The 23,210-nt window shown below is 47.2% G+C and overlaps 1 protein-coding gene across 2 annotated transcripts in view; it reads left to right on the top strand.

Moving 5' to 3' along the window:
- Positions 1-23,210, top strand: part of gak (cyclin G associated kinase) — a 44,023-nt gene continuing 20,813 nt past the window's right edge. For both annotated transcript variants that reach the window (XM_056591517.1, XM_056591516.1), the window contains exons 1-12: positions 1-358; positions 5,501-5,562; positions 5,831-5,890; positions 5,989-6,103; positions 6,518-6,660; positions 7,811-7,936; positions 9,902-9,991; positions 10,656-10,791; positions 12,317-12,429; positions 14,203-14,281; positions 15,756-15,873; positions 18,315-18,364. In XM_056591517.1, the coding sequence (XP_056447492.1) occupies positions 217-358; positions 5,501-5,562; positions 5,831-5,890; positions 5,989-6,103; positions 6,518-6,660; positions 7,811-7,936; positions 9,902-9,991; positions 10,656-10,791; positions 12,317-12,429; positions 14,203-14,281; positions 15,756-15,873; positions 18,315-18,364 (1,234 nt within the window). In that variant the 5' untranslated portion in view covers positions 1-216. The remainder of the gene's footprint in view (positions 359-5,500; positions 5,563-5,830; positions 5,891-5,988; positions 6,104-6,517; positions 6,661-7,810; positions 7,937-9,901; positions 9,992-10,655; positions 10,792-12,316; positions 12,430-14,202; positions 14,282-15,755; positions 15,874-18,314; positions 18,365-23,210) is intronic.

Here is a 23,210-nt window from a genome sequence, read left to right as displayed (position 1 = left end):
TCGCGGAAGTAGCGATGGTGCGTCGGCCTGTTCACACCGCTAGGTAGACGATCATGTTTGTACCCCGAGTCAAAACGCCTGGCTATCTGTTTTAATAAATCAAACCGATAAACTCGTCAGTGTTCTTTGGAGTATTCCCTGGGGGATTAAGACGCCTATCGTCCGCTACCTGAACCGAGCTTCTGGGTGAGCCTGGCGGGAGGGCAGTAGGACAAAATGTCCCTCTTCCAGTCCGCACTTGATTTCCTAGCCGGGCCCGGTTCGTCCGGAGGGGCCGGTCGGGACCAGAATGACTTCGTGGGACAAGTCGTGGAGCTTGGTGACATGAAACTGAGGATTAAGAGGGTGATCGCAGAAGGTGAGCTATGGCGCTGACCTGGAGGTGGAGGGTCCAGAGAGCTAGCCCCTCATAGCTAGCCCTCACGGCTAGCTCACGAACCCTTCTGATAAGGGAGTTTTTTTCTTACCCTCTTGGGGGCTAGGGTCTGGGGGGTGTCATCAATATTTGGTATGTTGACCCATTTGAGACTGTACCGGTGATTAAGGGCTATACAAATACAATTGAATTGAATTGAATTCTGATAGCAATCACTGAACAACCGCTGGCTAGCCGACCTAGCTAAGTTAGCCCAGAGAGAATCCAGATAAACAAGATGTGGCCTATCGTTTACCCATCTCTACGATCAACAAATGTTCTGTTTTGTGATACAATAGTGTGCTGTGTTTACAAAGTACTTGTAAGAATAGAAGCCGATTACTTTCACTGTTAGAAAGACATGGCATGACTGTCATACAGGACGGCTCCCCAGCTTCATGGTATGTTTTTCTCTTTTCAACATGTACGTCTCGTTTATGTTGGCTTAACAAAGTGATGTGAAAAAGATTATACCCTTTATGGATCGACGTGATGGGTTTCTCGTGGCTGCACCCCAAAATACGCTTACTATGGGACAATTTAGTAAGTCTTTTGAGTCCCAGCGATACGTGGGTTATTCGCATAGAACTTACATTATACCAAATCTATTTGGCCAGAACTTATCTGTCATGCTGTCTTCTCCAATTGCTTAAAGCTAACCACTGCACCAGCTGCAACCTTATGTGAGGCTGAACTATTCAATGGAGCTGTGCTGCTAGCCCCCATTTGGTCTGTCCCTTTGGTGGGAAACTGAGAGGAAAACATCAACATTGGATGTACGTCTTCTTGAGACTTTAGGCCCACCAGACATGGGCGATAACAAGTGGATCTGTTAAACCACTTATATCTATTGCAAATCATCAGAAACCACATATCGTCTTTGTAACCTAGAAAACAAAGAGCAACTACTAGGTTAAAACACTGTAAAGTTGTTTTTCCATAGATTCCCTGTAGTGTGTGGCTAAGTTGTGCTTTGAAGGTTAACAGAGCGCAGTATTCAAGGAACTATGCCCACACAGGTCATTGATTTGCACTGAGTGTTTTGGAGGCAGCCAAGCCTTGACACAACGTGACCCTCAGCAGTTTTTGCCACAGACTTCCTACAGTAAAAAGCCAGTTAACGCTCTTTGTCCCTCAGTGGTGCTGATGTACATCATTGGACTCTCAATGATCCACATCCACTGCTGCTCCTGCCTTGTGAAAATAAATATTTATAGTCAACCATAATACCAATATTTAAAATAAATTCAACACACAAAACACAACACACAACTGCTGAAGTGAAACACCTGTTTCAGCAGGGGGTTCACTATGAAATAAAGAGAAACGTGTTTTGTGCTAAGAGTTCTAGGAAGGAGGGGGACGTGCTTTCGGCTAGGGATGCACCGATATGAAAATTTTGACCGATACCGATATCCGATATTAAAATTGCTGTTACGGCCGATAACCGATATTTACCGATGTCGATATTGGTATAAAAACAAGTTTCTATGATGATTTTGTATACTGAAGAACATGTAAACACTGTGAATATGAAAAAGTTATTTCTTTCTTTATTTACCAAAACTTTGAAATACATTGTTTCTTCAACAAGTTACAGGGCATCCATAACAAACACAAGTTACTAACAGTGTTAGTTTTAGGCTACTTTTACAACTTGCATCTATGAAAAAGTTTTTTCATAACTTTTTATAAATTAAATCAAATTTGCCAATATTCATGGGAACCAGACACTTGTCTAATAAATTACAATTTTTTTTTCAAGTTTAAGTCAATTTCAACTCAAATCTGTGAAATAGGCTAAATCAAATATATCAAGGGAGGTTGGTTGTAGTCTTTTCACTCGGTTCTAGCCCTACTGTTGATCTGGAGAACCGAGCGAAAAGACTACAACCAAATATAAACATATCCGGTTCCGGTTCCGGTTTCCGTTTCAATGGGATTACGGAGCGCCAAATAAAACACAACAGAAACTGTATTTTGCTACGATAATGTATGTAATGATTTGACACGGCATCCTCCGCGCATTACTTCGGCTTTGCAAGTACTGCATATTGCAATTCGAGTACCTTAATTTGGGACCGTAAAAAACATCCAAACCGCCGACATTGATTCTTTTCAGTTAAGGTGACAAACACTCCTGTACTGCCTCTCCGTGCGTCTCTGGCTGCGTCACTGACAATGTCACATGACCAAACAAGCTGCGCATGGGCAAAAAACACACACAACGGCAACTAGACTAGGAAATAAATATCGGCTGATAATATCGGACCAGTTTTACTTATCGGGCCGATGCCGATATGTTAAAAATGACTAACATCGGCCGATAACGATAACACTGCCGATATATCGTGCATCCCTACTTTCGGCATGTTTACGTCGACACACACCAATTTATCAGCGACGCGTTGCTGTTATGTATGAGCGTTACAACGATGGATGCTGCGAATGATATGCACCCCTCACCATGGCAACTGTTTTTATTTATGGTTGTCTAAAAAGCGATGTTGTACAGTGAAATGCGGCACACACTGTGGCGTTATCCTACAAGTTTCCGAGAAGCTTAACCCTCTCTCAGACGCGTTCATTGACCACTGGGCAGACAGAACCCAAAACATCCACACAGCACACGCACGCCAGAGGCCCCTGTGGTGACACAGAAGGGCCCTGTGAAGGGGCCAATGTAGCATTCTGTTTGATGGTTTGAGCCATGGTCTCTTTTGTCCCTTGGCGAGTAGGGCAGTCCAAAGTGCTCTGAATGATAGAGTAGTGTTGACATCCCACCACGACTGTTGAATAGTGTCTTATGAATGGGTCGTTATCCAAGCGCTTTGATTCTCTGAACTAATGTAGCCCATTGTCAAACAACGCCTGTGTCTCAACTCTGTGTGTCTCTCCTGGCTGGTACCCCAAACTTTATGACTCCTTCTGCTCTTCCCTGCTGCCCTCTTCTTTTTCCAGACAAACAGGTTCTCTTTTTGTTGATGTGCTGGCCCGCTCACAGATCACACTCATGTAGCGATGGAGTGGGCCCCCCTCTACGGCGCATTACTGGGATCTTAGGGAAGAATTTAGGACTCATCGTACAATAACATCTGATGTTAGATCAGTCCATGCATTAGGATGTTTTTTTAGCAAGTCCATGGAAATCCTTAATTTCGCCGATCTTGTGGTCTGAGCACCAATTCAACGAACAGGACCAACTAATGTCGCACTGTCGCACAGGACATCCATGTTCATGTTTCAAATCTCTGTGTGTTACAAAGCGATTCTCCTATCTCCAGTTTGTTCCCCCCAAGGGGAGAGTGGGGCAGAGCATCCCTTCCGGTAAGGCGTCATTTCCTGTCTAATGGGAGGGTCGTGGGTCTGTTAGTGGCCACTCTCCCCACCGCTCAAACCACAAACTTGCATTTAGACATCCTCAGATGCTTGGAAAGCAGCATGATCTCCGATATTTTGGTTTGGCAACTGTTCAACTGTTGCAGAGGAAAAGTCATTTTATAATTACAAGGTGAAGGTTTGAGAGTTCTTGGAGCTGTCTGTTGCTGTGTCTCCATCCTCCCTGTTTTCATTAGTGTTTTTTTTTTCAGACTTCATGCTTTATATGCGGTGTCGTTCAGACAGTCTAAGATTGCAAGAGGCGGGATAAGTGCATCGGCTGTCACTCTAGTTTGTTTTGGTTTGACCACAGACAGCATGGAGGCAAAACAGGCAGAACTCATCGTGATCACCTTATATATATGTTGCTGCAACGATGCATCATATATTCCGTTGTATCCACAACATCCGATGCATCGGATGAGAGATTGGAGCATGAGTTGAAGACAAATAGAAGAAACGTGGAAGAAGAAATGCGTCGCAAACGTCTGCGTTACCGGAGAAAGGGAGCACTTTTGCTGTTTAACCTGCATCGACGGCAGGGAAGGATCTGGGAAGGCCGGGACCCTATCATTTTCAACTGTTGTAAATAATACAAATAAAAAAAACATTTTCTATATGCGTGCAGCTCTGTGTGTGTGTGTGTGTGTGTGTGTGTGTGTGTGTGTGTGTGTGTGTGTGTGTGTGTGTGTGTGTGTGTGTGTATATATATATATATATATATATATATATATATATTATTTTTTAATCAGCTTTTAGTGAGCGCTCCGAGAATATCTATCCTGATGGATTTCCATGCCCGCTTCTGTATGAGATGAGGGCATCCCTTCCTGTATTGTTTTGGGGAATCCATATTGAGTGTCAAATCACAGATGTGTGTATGCAACTCTTCTCTTTGGCCAAGAACCGTGAGAGGAAGGGAGCAGAGAGAGTTGTTTATTTTCAAAATACTGCTACCTTCAGCTCCTTATCCCGTTTTAAGTCTTGAATCGTACTCACAGCACCTTTTTTAGATGGAAAATGATAGTTTGTCTATTGTGTTTTGTGGAGGACATGTAGCTGTCCAGCATAGTACTTGTATCACTTGCCCCGACAAAAGCGTGGTTTCCTCTTTGACAAGGCCTGGCACCACCCAGCTGTAGATGGAAGTGCTTTTAAGCAGGCAATGAAATCCCACCATGAGTCCAGTACTCTCTGAATGTCGTGTGACCAATGGCATGACCAAAGTTCCGGCCCTCCCCTTTCAACGAGTCGCCCATGGACCTACAAGAAAGGCATTAAAGAAAGGACAGGGGACTAAAACATTGCCGCCCATTCATCCCTATGAAAACTATGAAATGGCGCTGGGCAACATCAAGGAGAGATTTGCTTCCGCATCATGGAGGTCTCAAACCACGCCCTAGTGCATGACGTGCCGGATGCAGAAATACTTGCATTGTAGCATCATAAGCGAGCCGCTGAGCACTAATGGGTTTCGGAAATATGCACTGCTCCTGGGGGCTTGGTCTCGCCACCCGCCCCATGTGAGCCTACCCACAATCCCTTGCCCCAGGCGTTACCGTTTCCACATGTCCAATGCAAAGTGAATGGGAGGCGAGGGCCGCGAGGCCAGGCGTTTAGTGTGGGGCTGGACCCTGAGACATGTGGGCCCACCTCTGTGTTATGTGATTGTTCATCGCTCTTCCTCTCCCTCATGTTTGACCCCAGGCGGATTCGCCTTCGTTTATGAAGCCCAGGACATCAGCAATGGGAAAGACTACGCCCTCAAGGTGAGTCGCCGAACGGCGTTTCCCAGCATGCATTAATTATACCATATTAGCTGATATTTTTGACTAACTTCCCATGTATATAATGTTGATGGCTAGTGTATTCCTTCACTGACCTTATTAATATAATCAATCATTCCAACTGTAAACTGTTATTCTTTCAGCAGAATTGGATTTGTTCGCTTGTGATTGTTTGTTAATATTCAGATTAATGTTTATATACATAATACAAATGATTGTGTGTTTATTGTTTTCTCTCATATGACAACAGAGGCTGCTGTCCAATGAGGAAGAGAAGAACAAGGACATCATCCAGGAAGTCTGCTTCATGGTAACCTTTACTGTCGACTTGCTGATATCAGGTCATCGGCAACATTAGTATTTTTGCAGTAGCCTTTTCTTTGTGTTCCTTGACGTGTGGTTGTATAGAAAAAGCTGTCGGGTCACCCCAACGTGGTCCAGTTCTGCTCAGCAGCCTCCATCAGCAAGGAGGAGTCTGACACAGGCCAGGCAGAGTTCCTCATTCTCACCGAGCTCTGCAAAGGTATGCCTCTAGTCTAGAACCTCCGTCCAGCTAATCAACGTAGAAGCTTTCTAGAAATGTTCAAAAAGTTTTGGAACCATAACCCAAAATAGGACAAAACTTGCTAATTGGATCAACCACACCGTTGCAGTACTGCTGTCCGCAGCCCCCGCAAGCCAAGTCACAGCGGTTTGCCATGAGTTGTCCTGTCAGCTTCCTCCCTGTGCAACATAGACTTCCTGTCCCACTTCCTGTTGAAAGACATCCGACTGGTCAAAAACGCGTGACTTCCTCTCACTATTGCCAGCGCATAAATGTTCAAAGAGTATTGACCGATGTAGACTATAAATAAAGTGGCAGAAGGGGGATGGATGGCTCTATCAATCTGCCTGCCGTTCGATATATCTGCGGTATAATTTTGGCTTTCTCCTTCAGGTCAGCTGGTGGACTTTGTGAAACGAGTGGAGCAGCGAGCGGCCATGTCCTGTGACACAGTGCTGAAGATCTTCTACCAGACCTGCCGTGGCGTGCAGCACATGCACAAACAGAAGCCCACTATCATACACAGAGACCTCAAGGTGGGTGGCACCCCTGATGGAGTCCTACCGCAGCACGGGGGCTGAACTTGTGCAACCGCCCTGGTCCGGCCGGGTCACCTTCACGCTCTCTCCTTCTGTTTCTCTCGGAGTTCGAGCCCCTTTTAAGCCTCTCCCAAAATAGACTCAGTAACGATGTTTAACGATGGACAGATATTTTTCGCGGAAGGCTTTTCTCAAAGGACGATATGTTAGTGCTTTACTTCCGACCGGTTCCGGCGAGAGTGAAGAGCATCACTTAGGTATTTAATGTGATTCGCTGGAGGCTTTTGAACAACGTGAGGCAGCGTGCATTTGTGGAAATCGATCGCTGCTTGGCTAAGACCAGACGGATATTCACTGCGGATTGTAACCTGATATCTGGATGGTTTGTGGGTTGACCATTCGATCGCCAATGTGTCGTCTGAGATAATTTATGGGATAGGATGAAATTAATTAAAAAACATGGGAGGGGATATGGATGGTGTCTGTTCCCATAAAGTTGACATGGGGCTGAGGATTTCCACAGTTGGAAAGCGTCACATTGGACTAGTCCTGTTTGACCCGGTTTCAACCTGTCCCTCTGCTATTGGAGAAGGCAGTGAGAGAGAGCTCTTCCTGTGTTTTGAAGCTGACCAAGCATTGTTTGGGGCAGGGTTTGTCATGGCAACGGAGGCCTTTCAACCAAGCCAAAGGAAAGGAGTGAGAAGGAAGATGAGAAACGCCAGGGGGGGGGGCACCACCTGGGCTGAGTCATCGGCGGTGTGCACGTTTGATTCTACAGCACTGTGTTTGCTCAGGGCCCATTGGGAGCACACTGGTATCAGTGTTGACCGCACTCTGACCCTTATGCCCTCAAACAAGCAGGAAAAACTGGCCAAAGGAAAATAATACAATCTTAAGAAGGGCTCCGTGAGAGGCTCACCCCCTGAGCATGGCTGTGAATGTAATAGAATAAGAAGTGTGGCTAACTGCAATGGATGCCAATGTTTGGCCCTGCATGTATGGGTGTAAAGTCAACCATGTGATTGGTTGGGAGGTGTTCCCATGACAACACAGCGCTACCCTTTTTAAAGCAGCCAGGATTTTTGTCAACAAATTGTTTGGCCAACAAATTATAGCGCTGTGTGTGTGTGTGTGTGTGTGTTCACAGATCGAGAACTTGTTGATTAGTAACCAGGGCACTGTCAAGCTGTGTGACTTTGGCAGCGCAACCACCCTGGCACATTACCCCGACTACAGCTGGTCAGCACAGAAGAGGTCCATGGTGGAGGACGAGGTACACATGCACACGCACACACAATTTGAAGGGAAACAAATGACTGAATGGAATGGTCCACACGGAGAGATCTGTCTTATGATGTTGCAATTACGGTTGTTTACCAAACATTCATATTGTATATGTCTTTTATGTAAATCCTCATTGTAAAAAAAGAGTGTATTTTCTACATAAACAACATATTTCATTGTGATTCTGTGGAAATGTGTCAGGAAGTGTTACCAGGGGCATAGCCAGGAACTGCGGGCCTCATGAAAGGACATTTGTAAGGGCCCCTAGATATGGTGCGTAGCATAATATTGTTTTTGCTATTACTTATATGTATTAAAAGTATATTAAAATAAATGTATTTCTCTACATTTAATTGTCCTATCTGGGACATAGCTGCCTACAGCTGGCACTGCTATATTTATGTTTTTATTTTATTTACGTTTACCTTCACTAGTTTCTCCTGTATCCGCAGAGAGAATATCCCAAAAAGACTTATAGCATTGAAGAGTATATTTAACTCTATAACCTCACAACAAATATGCTATAGTGATCTATATCGTAAGTATCAATATAGAATATTACATATAACATATAATATATATATTTAGTTGTGAAGACCTGATTGCCAAATAACAATGAAGCATGTTAATTACAGTTATAATAGACAGAAACATATTGGCTGCACCTAATCTAGTCCTATATCCTTTTGGGTCTCACTACAGTAATCAGAAGGGTTGGGAGCTTTAATATTAAAGGGGTGTGATAAGCCATTACGAGCCGGGTTAAAAATTATTCCTGTGTTTAAGTGACATCGCAATTTAGGGTTAGGGTTACCCGTCCTAGATGTACCTATTTTTTGTTAAAGTCAACATTTGTTAAAGTCCACTGGGTAGGCTGGTATACTGATCTATCAGCATACATCTAGGTTGATAGGCCACCTTGTGATGTCACTAAAACACAGGAAAAGGTAGATTTCCAAACGGCTTGTTATGGCTTATAACAAGCCGGATCTCACAACTGGTGGCATGATGTCACCCCATTTAACATATTGTATTTCTCTTTTTGAATATGTTAGGATATAATGCCCAGGGCCCTGTCTAGCTCCCATTGAAATGTCATCAGCACGCCCCCGAGTGTGACACATCCACTTAGCGTTGTGCGGTCGTCTTGGGGTCTAGCCTTTCTGTCTTGTTACTGTCATTCATTTGCTGCCACCCCAACATCTCCATCAAGAAACAAACCAGAGGAGGCTGATTGAATTAACAGTTACCAGTCTCAGGAAACTGTACTTCATAATGCCAATTACTTACACACACACACACACACACACACACACACACACACACACACAGTCGCACACAGAGATGCATAGTCTCACACAGAGCCGTCAATTAACCCTGGTTACCGTCTGTGTCCATGGCAACCCTATTAGATGTTCAGTACTAACTAGAGCCCGACGGAGGATTTTTAAGGCCGATACGATACAAATATTTGGTGATTTGAAATTCTGATATATCGGATGATATATATATAAAAACACACATTGGCTTTTTGTAGTTATTTATGAGTCCTCACTAAAATAATAAGGTAATGCAGTTTAAAAATAAACTTTATTTTATTGTTTTATTGTCACAACAGAGAAGTCTAAATCCAATTTTATTATAAAGTTCTGGTAAATAAAATGTACAAAAATACAAACTTAAGATATGAAACTCAAAGTCCTTTGAACAAAAACACAATAACCCAATAAAACACACAAAAAAAAGAATCAAATAAAAAAAAAGTAATAATCAGCTGATACAGATAGTTTGGAAAATGCCTAATATCGGCTGATAATATCGGCCCGCCGATATATCGGTCGGCTCTAGTGCTGACTCGGTACCGAGTAATTATTGTTGAATCTCTTTTCTTTCACTTTGTGTGTGTGTGTGTGTGTGTGTGTGTGTGTGTGTGTGTGTGTGTGTGTGTGTGTAGATCACAAGGAACACCACTCCAGCCTACAGGACACCAGAGATGATTGATCTGTACTCCAACTTCCCCATCAACGACAAACAGGACATCTGGGTCAGAACCCCTCACTCTCTATTGATCAGTGTCTCCGAAGCCCCCGGACCTCAAACCGCTACCGGGTTGTGCACCTTGGTCCGCCAGGCCGTGCAAACAGACCGTGCAATAAATATAAATAAAATAATAAAGAAGGGTCAACTTCTGTGAAAATGTTTCCAATGGAGGCCTTGTCCAAAGTACAAAGTATTTTGGGAACCCCTGCTATGGACCACGAACAAAACGTAGCATCAACACCATTACAGCATCATGCTGGTATAGAATAAGAGCTGGATGGGGGAGCATAATCAAGAGGCAGAAAATGTGTATGTTAGACCTTAAACTGATTATTAAGAATCTTATTGGGTTCATGCAATGAACTGTCAATTAGTGTTCCTTGACATGTGCCAGGCCCATATACAAATACTGCCATGGGTTTGGACCTTGAAACCAAGCCTATGTCATTTTTCTGAATCCTAGACAACTTAAACCAAACTTATGGTTTCCGGTTTTCTTATTTTGCAGACTGCAATAGTTTCCCGAACAATCTTATGACGCAGTATTCTCTTAAATTTGGAAAAAGTCAAACATGAGGGTCCCCCTTTAAGTAGAGCGTTCTTTGCTTTCAATTATCTGTCTCTGTCTATAAGGTTGCGTCCCAACCCCTCTGCTCCTCTCTCGGCAGGCCCTGGGCTGCATCCTCTACCTGCTCTGCTTCAAGCAGCACCCGTTCGAGGAGGGGGCCAAGCTGCAGATTGTCAACGGCAAATACGCCATTCCTCAGAATGACCTCAAGTACCCCGTCTACCACGAGCTCATCCGTAAGTAGGCTTGCTCTCAGTCTCGCTCTCACTCTCGCCGCTCTCGCTCTCTCCGTCTCTTGCTGTCTGTCGCTCTCGTAATTAATTTCTCTCTGTTTCGTTGCCCTGTAGTTTGTCCCACTGAATTTCTAATGAGGGCCAGAGGGGTAAAATAAACAATGCAAAATGGCTCGAAAAATGACTTCCATATCATAAACTGGGAATTGTAGGTAATGTCAAATGAGTTCAATCTGACAAGTTGAAAGGTTTGACATGATGACTATATTACCTCACACCAGTGTTTCCCACACATTGACAAGGCTGTGGCGCACCTCCATAGTCTAATTTCGGCCGCTATAGTTTCAATATCAATAAAAAACCACATATCTGTGTTACTTTGTTTGAGTTAATCCCAGCAGTCTGTATTAACTGCAGCTTTCTGTAAAGCTGGTTCAGACTACACGATTTCAGCGCGATTTTGCCCCGATTCGTTCGTTTCAGATAAATTTGCGAGTCGTTTGCCTAGATGATTTTGAAAAGTTGGCGACGAGATGTGGTCTTGTAATGTGACATGCTTGCGATCTGCAAAGTTTTTTTTTGTCTGGGACGTTCTCAAACCCCACGACGAAAAGTTTGGCATGCCAGAAATTTGGCGGAATCGCAATGACGTATCCATTGTAGACATGGAGGGAACCCCGCCACCAGTTGTGCGAGGGAATCCCACGAACAGCGGGAGCTCACAGGCAGTGTTTACTAACTAGCAAAGAACTAACTAGTAAAGTCAAGACTAGTAGAGATGCCCGGTTGGCGGTCATAACCACGGACACCATGGATAACCCACGGGTTAGGTGGATTGCGTGAAAAAAGTAATACTTGGAGGAATTGCGGGCGGGTCGCGGTTGAAATAAATAAATGATATGTAGGTTAACATATTGACAAGACAAACGGCAAACTGACATATTTGACATCCTGCTTCTGAAATGCGCTAACGTCTCCGCCCAGCGCTCGTCCGCTGGTTTTCCATAAGCATTCCACTGTGCAATCATCCCTGCTGCGTAAGCCCTCACACACATTGTTGAAATAATTTGCTGGATGCTTTATTCTTTCTATGTGGCTTTAAGTTAATGATCGGGCTATAATAAGACCATGTTGGCTATGTAATCGCTGACAACAGGGGACATTTCATAGTGATTGAACAATTTAGCATGCCGACAGGCTTTTGTCAGGACGCGGAATATGCAACTCAAAATCGGGACTGTCCCTGCAAAACCTTGGACAGTCGCTTTGGTCACCCTAATGATGATCGGGCGGGTATCAATTGTTGAAAAAAACATTGCTTCGGGTGGATATTGATATTAGGCAGCGGATCCATTGTTATTTACACTTTGTTGCTGCGTTGTTGTTGCGTGTATCGTGAACGATACAAAGAAAAGTTTGTCTTCCGAAGAGCCCAAAACGTGCTATTTAAGGGTGTTTCATTCAACTACAGGTGGTCTGTATAGCCTGACCTAGAGGGAAGACCCACTTTCTGTCCTCTCTGTCCCAGGGTCCATGCTCAAGGTCAACCCCGAGGAGCGTCTTTCCATCACAGAGCTGGTCAACCAGCTCCAGGAGATAGCAGCGGCCCGCAACGTCAACGCCCGCTCCCCGATCACAGAGGTGTGTGTGTGTGTGTGTGTGTGTGTGTGTGTGTGTGTGTGTGTGTGTGTGTGTGTGTGTGTGTGTGTGTGTGTGTGTGTGTGTGTGTGTGTGTGTGTGTGTGTGTGTGTGTGTGTGTGTGTGACAGTATAAAGGGGGCTCTATTCTCCCTCCTGCTGTCCTCAGATGCCTCCGTCTCTTTAAAAAACAGAAAGAGAGAGAGGGTCATGGAAGCAGAGGGGCAGGGTGATGGAAGTAGATAGATAGCGTAAGGAAGAGAAGGAGAGGGAGAATGAAGTGGAATGGCTCAAACGTGGTCCAACGTTGACATGGATGGATCTGAAATAACGGCAGTTTCGCCTTAGGCCCTGCTTTGGTTTTATCACCCCCCCTGTTCATCAGTCCTTGTCATCCTAAAAACTCTGCTCATGTTGTGAAACCTTTGAAACTTGAAAATCTGGTTCTGTTCCAGGCGTTCACTCTTGGTATGTAAGCACTCTGAGGGAGGTATCCAAAGAGAGAAAGGTGAGAGAGAGAGCGAGAGAGAGAGAGAAATACGAGACAACATAAATGGATACAAGAGAGAGTGGCAAAGAGAGAGAGAGAGAGGATTAGAGACATGGAGAGAGACCCTTCTGGAGATGAAGCGAAATAAGTACAATGATGTCCTCATTGCTAATTAAGATATCTTTATCCAAATCAAATCTCACTGCATAAAATGTAGTGGCAGCCGACCTACTATTAAGGGTCCTCGTCTCTATTGTCTCCTTTTGTCCGCTCTGCTCCACCCAAACCCTGCCTGTCATATATGATGGGCCATCTCCATACATTCTGGCCCTGATGTGATCAGATGGCTCACAGTACCACCACCACCACTAGAGGTAGGATGAGCGGGGTCAGTCTGCCTCCGTGCACCTAAAGCTGTTCAGATGCTTATCTCTGGACGTCGAGCGGGCGGTCGGGGGATCGGTTCCCAGGTGCTGATCTGGGTTTAGAAGGAGTTTCTGCTGTTTCCCTCTCAGCTGCCATGGAGATTAGGCTCCTCCTCTCTCTATCTCTCTCTCGCTCTTACTCTCTCCCTCTCTCTTTCTCTAACTCTGTATCGCTCTCTCCCTCTCTGATGAGGGGCATTGTGGCACATCTCTTGCCGACGCAGATGTCCATGCTCGTATGAAGTGGAGAGATAGGATCTGGTCTGGCTAAAGAGGAAGGGGAGAGAGTGAAACAGAAGACTGGTTTCTGAACCGCCTGCCCAACACCAGAGGAGCTTTGACCGCTTTCTGTTGTTCAACCTCAACCTGGCCTTCTATAAGGAACGTTTTTCTTTTTAATAGAATGCCGAATCTTCCTCATCATTTGCAGGGATGTGAATGTTTTCCTTCCCCTGTCTTCACTGTGTCGGATGACTTCGTCCTACTAAACCCTCCTCCACACGCCCTTCCTTTGGATCATTTAGCCTTGATTGGACTGAAAATAGCCATGTATTGTCCTTTAAAAATAGGAGGGTCTAAATATGTTTTTTGACTAAAAAACAAAAACAAAAATCTCCTGTCTTTGGGACCCGGGACGGCCCCCCATTGCTTCAGCGCCTCACCCCCCTTCCCCGGCCCGTCCGTCCGTCCGTCCCCCGTCCGTCCGTCCGTCCGTCCCCCGGAATATCTCCCGCCTTATGTTAGCCTGGTTTAGCCGTCCCGTCGCTCCTCATCGCTCTGCATGACCTGCCGCTCCACCATGAGCGTGCTGGGTGCATACCACTGCTGGCGGCCGCTGTTTGATGGTTATGAATGTCTGCAGCTGATGGAGCAGAACGGGGGCTTCGGGAACAACGGAGCACCCCCACCCACGCAGATCCACAACCTGCAGAACAACGCAGGTAAACCCCCGCCGTGTGTGTGTGTGTGTGTGTGTGTGTGTGTGTGTGTGTGTGTGTGTGTGTGTGTGTGTGTGTGTGTGTGTGTGTGTGTGTGTGTGTGTGTGTGTGTGTGTGTGTGTGTGTGTGTGTGTGTGTGTGTGCCGATGAGTTTGTGTGCGTGCGCGCTGATGAGTTTGAGTGTGATGTGTTTTGATCGTTCGTCTGAACCTGTGCAGAGTTGTTGTCGACTCAATCTGTGGAGGCCAAATCTGAGGTGCTTTTTGGCAAGGCATTAATCACGTTTCATCGGCTCCTGTGGGCGATTCACCACCAGGTCATTTCTGATTAGGTCTAATGGCCTTCAATGAAAATGCCTAATGACTTGAATGTGTGCACATACACCGCTCACAGGAAGCCATGGAATTAGTAATATAGTGGGACCACCACAGTCCCAGAGTGTACGCACCTGCAAATAAATGTCAAGATTTATCTAAGTCTGATAGGTGGCATTGTGGGTAGCCACAGCCCCAAATAATTGGGTTTTCTCTGAATAAGATGGCATAAAAGATAAATATTACTACTACTGCTGGTAAAAAAAAAAAGTTAACCACCAGAAGCAAGCTGGGCAGTGCCTATGGGCGTAGCGTTGGTGTGCGTCATGACACTACAGAGTGACGCGTGCACACAAAGCTAAGCAGCCGCTGGCAGCGGTGCAGGTGGAGTCACAAGCATCGGGCTAAAGCTCTCCCCCAATACGAGCGCTGTTGTAACTTGTCTTTAGAACCTTTCCACGGTGCCATCTCCAGCGTTTGCCGCATGGTTCTTCCCTAGCTATGTTTTGAAGAACTACAAACTAGTTAACAAACTAGTTCATAATTCGGTCATAATTAATTCAATTTTTTGGACTAAAAGATGAATTGATGGATCGCAAAGATATTCGATAAGTGACCGACCTGTCAACTTTGAAAGTAAATTTTAGTTGCAGCCCCAGTGCTGAATGGAAGGGGTTAATGTACTCCCGAGAGGGGCACGTCCCTGTGATCTAAATCAGCGAGCCGTGACAAACGTGTTCTCGTTCATTTAACTGATCATCATCAACTTGTGATTGGCCTCGTGAAATATATGTCGGGATGGGAATGCATGCAGTTTGTTTTGTTTTGTTACAACATTTCACACACACACACCCACACACTCACTCTCACAATCACACCGCGCTAACACACACACGCAACCACTTGTTGACTAAGGGGATTGCTGCTTGGTTGCGCTGCCATCTGTTGATGGCAGATTGTGTTTATCACTCTCTCATGACTGTTGCACATTGCACTATTAAAAACTCTAAAACAAATGGTATATTGTTATCAATAAATTACCCTTTCCAAAAGTAGGATTTCTCTAAATTGTTATTTGTTATACATTGGGATAAACTAAAATCATTTAGGTTTCTTGAATTGTTATTGAAAGTTTTTTTTTTTTTTTTTTTTCGTAATGCTAGGCGTGTATGATCCTGACCAATCAGCGAGTGGCTTCCTGGACATTCTAAAGGGCGGGACAGAACGCTTCTTGACCAACATCAAAGACACGTCCTCTAAGGTCATCCAATCAGTTGCCAGGTGAGTTACAGCGGTGACTCGGCTCCTCCTTCTCTTTCAGTTCAGCCTCTCGCTCCACCATCAAAAGTATTCTTCCATGTTATTCCACCAAGGAATTCACCGGATTTTGTCTTCAAGAGAAATCCCAAATGTGGCTCATGGCAATGCCAAACACTGTGTCTTGGTCCGTCTAGCTGTTTGCTAACGGACTGCAAGCGTGGTTGCAATGCCATATATGGGCTGTGAATTCCACATCTTTTTTAAATAAGACCATATGTTCATGGCCAGGCACAGAGTGGCCTTTGTTCTCTGGTCCCCCCCCCCCTCCCTCTTGTTATATCCCTCCACGGTGGCATCGTTCACGGTTTCATCTCGGTCATCCATCTGTGCTATTGTTTTGCTTGTTCTTCTCTTGTTTTGTTTTATTTTGTCGTTTGTTGTTCTCTGACCCCCCCTCTCGCACCCCATCGCTCATGGCCCGTCACCTAGCAACCCAAGGTAAATATGGGTGACTGCTGGGGAGCACCCCGTGTGTGTGTGTGTTTGTGTGTGTTCGAGAGTCAATAATACTTCATGTTGTGTCCCATCAGCACCGCTTGTTGGTTCCTAACCGTTGTCGAATCGACCAATCAGTGAACAGACTCACAAGAGGGCATTTGTTCCCCATGAACACATTAACCAGAGTGAATGGAAGGGATGAGTTCTGAATGAATCCTGAAGTCTAGACTAGATGTCAATCCCCACCCCCCTACCGTTTCACCGGCACCCTTCCCTAACCATCACTCATACCATCAGCATCACCTCATGGATGAACTTAGAAGAACAGCAACGGCAAGAAACCTAGGTCTTTATTTAAAGAAAGAAGGCTTTATCCCTGGATCAATGGAAGTATCTCCATCGTGGAGTTGTATTGGTTAATGGAGTTTTGGTTAATGGAGTTATCGTTTTCAATTGTAATCACGGTGTCTTTATAGGTGGTTATTAGGGGTGCAACGGATCATCATTGATCCGTGATCTGTTCGGATCATCTATTTCGGTTCGGCACACGCATGATCCGCGGATTGATTTATGAAAAAGAAAAATTGTGCGCATGTTCAGTCCACACACAGCCGCCGTAACCATTCCTGCTAGTTCCAGGGACAGAGCTACTTAACACGCTCTGGGTAAAAGTCTGCAACAGTTCCCTTTTCAATAAGCAAACAGTCCTATGGCTCGTTGTGATTTATTGTCCTCAGCGTACAACATGAAGAACAGTGGGCATGGAAAATAAAAGTAGGCTAGACTTCGGTGGCTACTGTAACGATAACTGCTGCTTCCAGTGCTACGTCTGTTTCCATATACTCGCGCTGCCACACAAACCTGTCACCTAGGTTACCACACAGACGTAACACTTAGCTGACATAGCGATTGCTAACATAAAGAAAAAAAAAATCGAGCATGGCCACGCATTTACAGCGACATCACCCCGGTGTTTCACTGACAGGAGTGATACCGAAAGCGGCTCAACAACCGCTCATCACCGCGGCATTTAAGCAGCCCCTTCCTCCACAATCAGACCTGGCTAAAGCAATCACAAACGCTATTTTTTTTTTTTTTTTTGCTGATCCGAAAAATTATCCGATCCGTGACCTCTGATCCGAGGAACGATCCGAACCGTGAGTTTTTTGATCCGTTGCACCCCTAGTGGTTATTAGGCTCTGAGGTCAACGTTGGTCCAACCAAGAGCATCAGTATATTATGAGGGTTGACTTAGGTAGAGTTTGAAGGTATAGACTCAAATTTGATTATGTTTTACATTTGGCATCTCAATGGACTGACTGTTGTCCGTTCAATGTTACCAGTCGTATACACGAGACACCCACTTACTGCCACCCTCATGCATTTTGCACGTCTCAATTAACACAAAATGTTAATTTGCAATGCATAACAAGTCCATTAATTGTGTGTGTCCACTCATGCATTAATTGCGCATTTCATGGAGAGGTGGATTAAACTACTAAATCTAATACAGACTCAAGAACACGGTGAAACCGTTCCTGGCTTCTCCAAACTGTTTGGCATGTGAGTGATCTCGGCTACACTTTTGGGATCGGATCTCTGGGGTTTCATATTACATTATTCCTTTAATATCACTCATCTCGTACATCTCTACTGTGTAATGTCTGCACCACTACACAATGTAAACACAACAGCTTAAGCAATCAGTCATTCCGTAGTAAATTCTATAATCCGCTGGAACAAGGGATTCGTTCACATATCGCGCCTGTTTGAGGTTGAGCCTCGGGTGTTGAATCAGCCTCCCTGAGATCCGATCCCAGATCCGAAAGCGAGTGTGACCGAGGCCTTTGAATCGATTCCCTGTGTGTGTCTGTTTGTTCTGCCGGTTCTAGACCCCCCTCCGGCCTGCTAAGCTCTATTCATCAGGTTATTTACAGCTGTTGTTGTTTCTATTTGCTTCCCAGCTACGCCAAAGGAGACCTGGACATATCCTACATCACCTCCAGAATAGCAGGTAGGACTCCATCAGTAGGGCCCTATGATTTCCGCGATAACGAAAACGCGGACGGAATCACGGAATCGGACAATAAAAACGGAATCAATCTACTGATATTTTTTCCTTTTTTTTTTTTTTTAGGAAAGTATTAAAAGTAACAAAGTTACAATTTAAAACGATAGTTACGTATGTAACTACGGTTCTATGAATTCCGGATGACCGCCAGAGGCGGTGCTTTAGCACTGGATGTTCCATCTCGCGCATGCGCAGGTCGAGTAATTATACCAAAAAAGTCACCTGTGACACCTGGGTGACCCGAGAAAGTCTATATATTCCGGAGTCACCCGAGGTTCTGTTCCAACTGGATCTTCTCGCGGAATCTGAGAAGTCTGAGTGACAGAGAACTCTGGCGGTCATCCGGAATTCATAGAACCGTAGTTACATACGTAACTATCGTTCTATTTCATTCCTACTGACCGCCAGAGGCGGTGCTTTAGCACTGGATGACTAATACCAAAAAGGTCACGAAGAGTGCTCACTTCAATCAAGGGCTCGAAGCCGTCGACAAGACAGCCGTCGCCACAGGATGAGGAGCAGCGACATTAACCCTGTAGTATCGGGCAAACGTACATGATGAGGACCATGTAGCCGTGGAGCAAATGTCCTGAAGTGGAACCCCCTTCAAGGCAGCCCATGATGTAGCCATACTCCTGGTAGAGTGGCACTTAACGGCCAAGGGCACAGGGAGCCCCTGTGCCCTATAGGCATTCAAGACCACATCCACAACCCAGTGGGAGAGTCTCTGTTTTGACAGGGCAGCCCTCTTCCTGCAGCCCCCGTAACAGACAAAGAGGTTATCTGTCTTACGCAAGCTGGTTGTCGCTTCAACATATGCCCTCAGTGCCCGCACCGGGCACAACAGGTCTGACACTCTTTCTGCACCCCCTGGAGAGCCTGGGGGATTGAAGGCAGCCAACTCGATGATTGGTTTACATGATGGGGAGAGCACCACTCCTGACCCATCTGCGTGCCAGCGCAAACACGCCTGGCTTACTGACAAGGCATGGAGTTCACCGACCCGTTTTGCAGTTGCAATGGCAAGGAGAAATGCCGTCTTCATGGACAGCCGCGTCAGGTCTGCCTGACTTAGTGGCTCAAATGGGGGTAGACATAAGGACCTCAGAGCTACTTTCAGGTCCCATGATGGTGCCCTCAGGGATCGCGGCGGTTGAAGCCTCTGGGCTCCCTTCAGAAACTGCCTGATTAGGTAGTGGGACCCTACCATCTGGTTATCCACCCTTGCGTGTGTGGCTGAGATCGCGGCCATATAAACACGCAGGGTAGACGCAGCTCTTCTGTTGTCCAACACAGACTGCAGGAAGTGTAGTATCACTACCACTGAGCAGGTCTCCGGGACTTCGCCCCGCGCCACGCACCACTGTGAAAAACAACTTCCACCTGTTTGCATAGAGCAACCTAGTGGAGGGTGCCCTTGAACTAAAAATAGTACGGACCACTGACTGGTCGCAAGACGTCAGCAGTGGGTCCTGGCTCTCAGGGGCCACACGCACAGCCGCAGGCGGCCAGGATTCGTGTGCCATATGCGTCCGCCTACCTGAGACAGAAGGTCCTGTCTCTCTGGGAGGCACCAAGGCTCTTCGTTGAGGAGTTTCAGTAATGGTGGGAACCATGGCCTTCCTGGCCAATGCGGAGCCACCAGAAGTAGGCTGTGACAGCCACGCTGGACCCTGTCCAGCGTTGCCAGTAAAAGGGGAATTGGGGGACATGCATAAAGCAGGCTGTCTGGCCAAGCATGAGCCAGAGCGTCCTGCCCTAGGGGACTGGTCCTCTCCGCCAAGGAGAACCAAAGGGGACAGTGGGTGGTCTCTTCGGAAGCAAAGAGATCCGCCACTGCCCTGCCATACCTGTCCCAAATCATCCCCACCACCTCCGGATGGAGTCTCCACTCTCCGGGGGGTGGCCCTTGAGAGAGAAGGTCTGCCGCTGTGTTCCGGACACCTGGAACATGGACAGCCCTCAGGCTTAGAAAATGGGGGAACGCCCACGGAAGGAGCCTTTGCGTGACCCGCAGGCTCTGCCTCGATCTGGTGCCCCCCTGATGGTTGACGTGGTAGACTGTGGAGGTGTTGTCTGTCCGGACAAGAACATGTCGGTCCCTCAGAACTGGAAGGAAGTGCCTGAGAGCTAAGAACACCGCAAGGAGTTCCAGCACATTATGTGCTCCAGTCTCTGCTGGGCAGCCCACTGGCCTCTGACAGTCCTACACTGCCATACTGCACCCCAGCCGGAAAGGGAGGCGTCAGTCTCCACAACCTCCCGCCGGGAAGCTATCCTCCCTAAGGGCGACCCCGCAATCAGGTATGCCCTCTCTCTCCAGGGTCTGAGGGCCCGAAGGCACCGCCCAGACACCCTGACCATCTTGTGTCTCTGCCACTTGGGGTCCAAGTGGAGACCATTCACCCAGATCTGAAGGGGACGCAATTCCAGAAGGCCTAGTGGGACCACCATGGATGCTGAGGTCAGCATACCTATCAGTCGAAGGAAGAGGCTGTATTCCAGCAACTTACCCCGCCTGAAGCGCTGTAGCAGCTGCAGAATGGTAGCTACGCGCTTTGGAGAGAGGCAGGCTCGCATGGCCGAGTCAAGCACCAGCACCAGATAGCTCACAACCCGACATGGTGTAAGGTTGCTCTTGGTAAAGTTGACCATAAGGCGAAGCCGGTCCACATGGCTGAGGAGCATGGCTGTGTCCCTGACCGCCTGCTCTCGAGTTGGGGAAATGACCAACCAGTCGTCCAGGTATGGCAGTATCGCCATACCTGTGGCCTGTAATGGTGACAGGGCTGCTGCTACACACCGTGTAAATATACGCGGGGCCAGAGACAGCCCGAACGGAAGAACCCTGAACTGGTAAACCTTACCCAGAAAAGCAAAGCGGAGGAACCGCCTGTGACGTTGGGTAATAGGGACGTGAAAGTAAGCGTCTTTCAGGTCTATTGATACGAACCAGTCCCCCTGAGCGATAGCCTGGAGGACGTTCGCAACACTTAGCATGTGGAAGGGAAGAACCTTGAGGAACTGATTCAGCCCTCTCAAGTCCAGAATGGGGTGAAACCCGCCATCCTTCTTCGGTACCAGAAAGTAGGTAGAGTAGAACCCATCGAGCTGTTCTTGTGGTTCTACTACTTCGATAGCACCCTTCCCAAGGAGGGTGGCTACTTCCTGTCTCAGGACCAGGGATCTGTCGGGATTGGTGACCACGGTCACCTTGATCCCGCTGAAAGTTGGGGGCCGGCGTCGGAATTGGAGTATGTACCCGTTGGATAGTGTGTACCTACCTGGGGGGGGCGGCGACTGGGCGCCGAACCTCTTGGCGCCTGAAATGCCACCCGCGGCGCAGAGCTACGGCGCTGGTCAGCCCATGCTGAGAAGTGCTGGCCCCTCGATTGTCCACCTGAACGTGGTTGAGAGCTATTGGCATGGCAGAATGAAGCAGAGGTGCCCACCGTAAGCTAGCAAACTGCTGGCTAGCCTGGCCAACCTGTACACACCTGGAGCGTACACATGTACGCTCCAGGGCCTGAAGAGCAGCTGGCCCAAACGTCTGGCCTGGGACCACTGGAAGAGAACGGAGGGTCCGTCGACACACCTCCGACAGGGGTGACTGCGCCAGCCAAACCTGGCGGCGCGCCAACGTAACAGTTGACATTAACCTGCCTAGCTCCCTAGTCATGTATGCAAAAGTTTGCAGTGAAGCATCACTGAGGGTCTGTGCTGAAGGATCAGCACCTGACCCCCGTATAGTCTGAGACAGCGCCAGAACGATGTGAGAAAGCGAATTCCCAAGACGTCCCACACGGGCAGCAATGTTGTAACTCCTGGTAAGGAGGTCATCTGTAATCCGGCACTGGGGCCGAGGGCAGCGCGCATCGGTTCTCAGAGCCTCGTCCGGGGAGACAACCAGGGACGCTATAGCAGGCTCAATCGGAGCTAACCGGTCCAAGCCATAAGACTCAGCATTGGCCATAGTTGCCAGACCTCTGCTATCACTAGTGTGCTGGGAGAGAGCCCTTGAATCTGGCCAGCATCTATGAAGCTCTGCGATGTACGGCTCAGAGGGGGGCAAAGAGAAAACGGAAGGTTGAGCGGCCTGTGGAAAAAAGTGCATGGTGCAGATGAAACAGGAGCTTCATCCAACCCCAGCCTTGCCACGGCCATTCGCACGGCTGGTCTAACAGTGTCTCGGCCGGACACTGACCCTCTAGCCGAGCAGCTCAAAGACCCTTGAGAGAACGCCTGAGAGGCAAGGGACGCTTGCTCTTCCTCCTCTGCAAAGAGGCTACAGGACGCAGCTGTAGACAGCAGGTCATTCTCTGTATAAGTGGGTTGCGCAGCCGCAGGGGCCGCGGCTGGTACACCCTGAGCTGGTTGGAGGTTCTGTAGGAGGGCTTTAATCTGACCAAGACCAGAAGGGGGCAACCCTGGTCTGCCCTCCACCTCAGCCAACCTAGCTAGCCTCAGTGCATGAGGCATGAAACTACAGTTCATGCACGGGTTATCTGACACTGCTTCCCTGAGGTGTTCAACCCCGAGACACGCAGGGCACTGTTCATGGCCATCCTCCGCCTGCAGGGAGGCCATGCAGGCGACACAACTATGGGCGCTTAGCATGTCGGCAAATTAATTGCAAGCAAATTAATCAGTAGGCTGGGCAATCGAGCTTTAGGCGAGAGCACCCGAGCAACGACGCGACACCCCGACAATAACAGTGACGGCAAGCTACAGGCGAGAGCACCCGAGCGACGCGACACCCCGACAATAACAGTGACGGCAAGCCTTGGAA

The sequence above is a fragment of the Gadus chalcogrammus genome, chromosome 6 (assembly GCF_026213295.1).
Source record: "Gadus chalcogrammus isolate NIFS_2021 chromosome 6, NIFS_Gcha_1.0, whole genome shotgun sequence".
In the NCBI taxonomy this organism is placed as follows: domain Eukaryota; kingdom Metazoa; phylum Chordata; class Actinopteri; order Gadiformes; family Gadidae; genus Gadus; species Gadus chalcogrammus.
The sequence above is the reverse complement of the archived record's forward strand: the minus strand, read 5'-3'. Positions and strand labels throughout refer to the sequence as shown.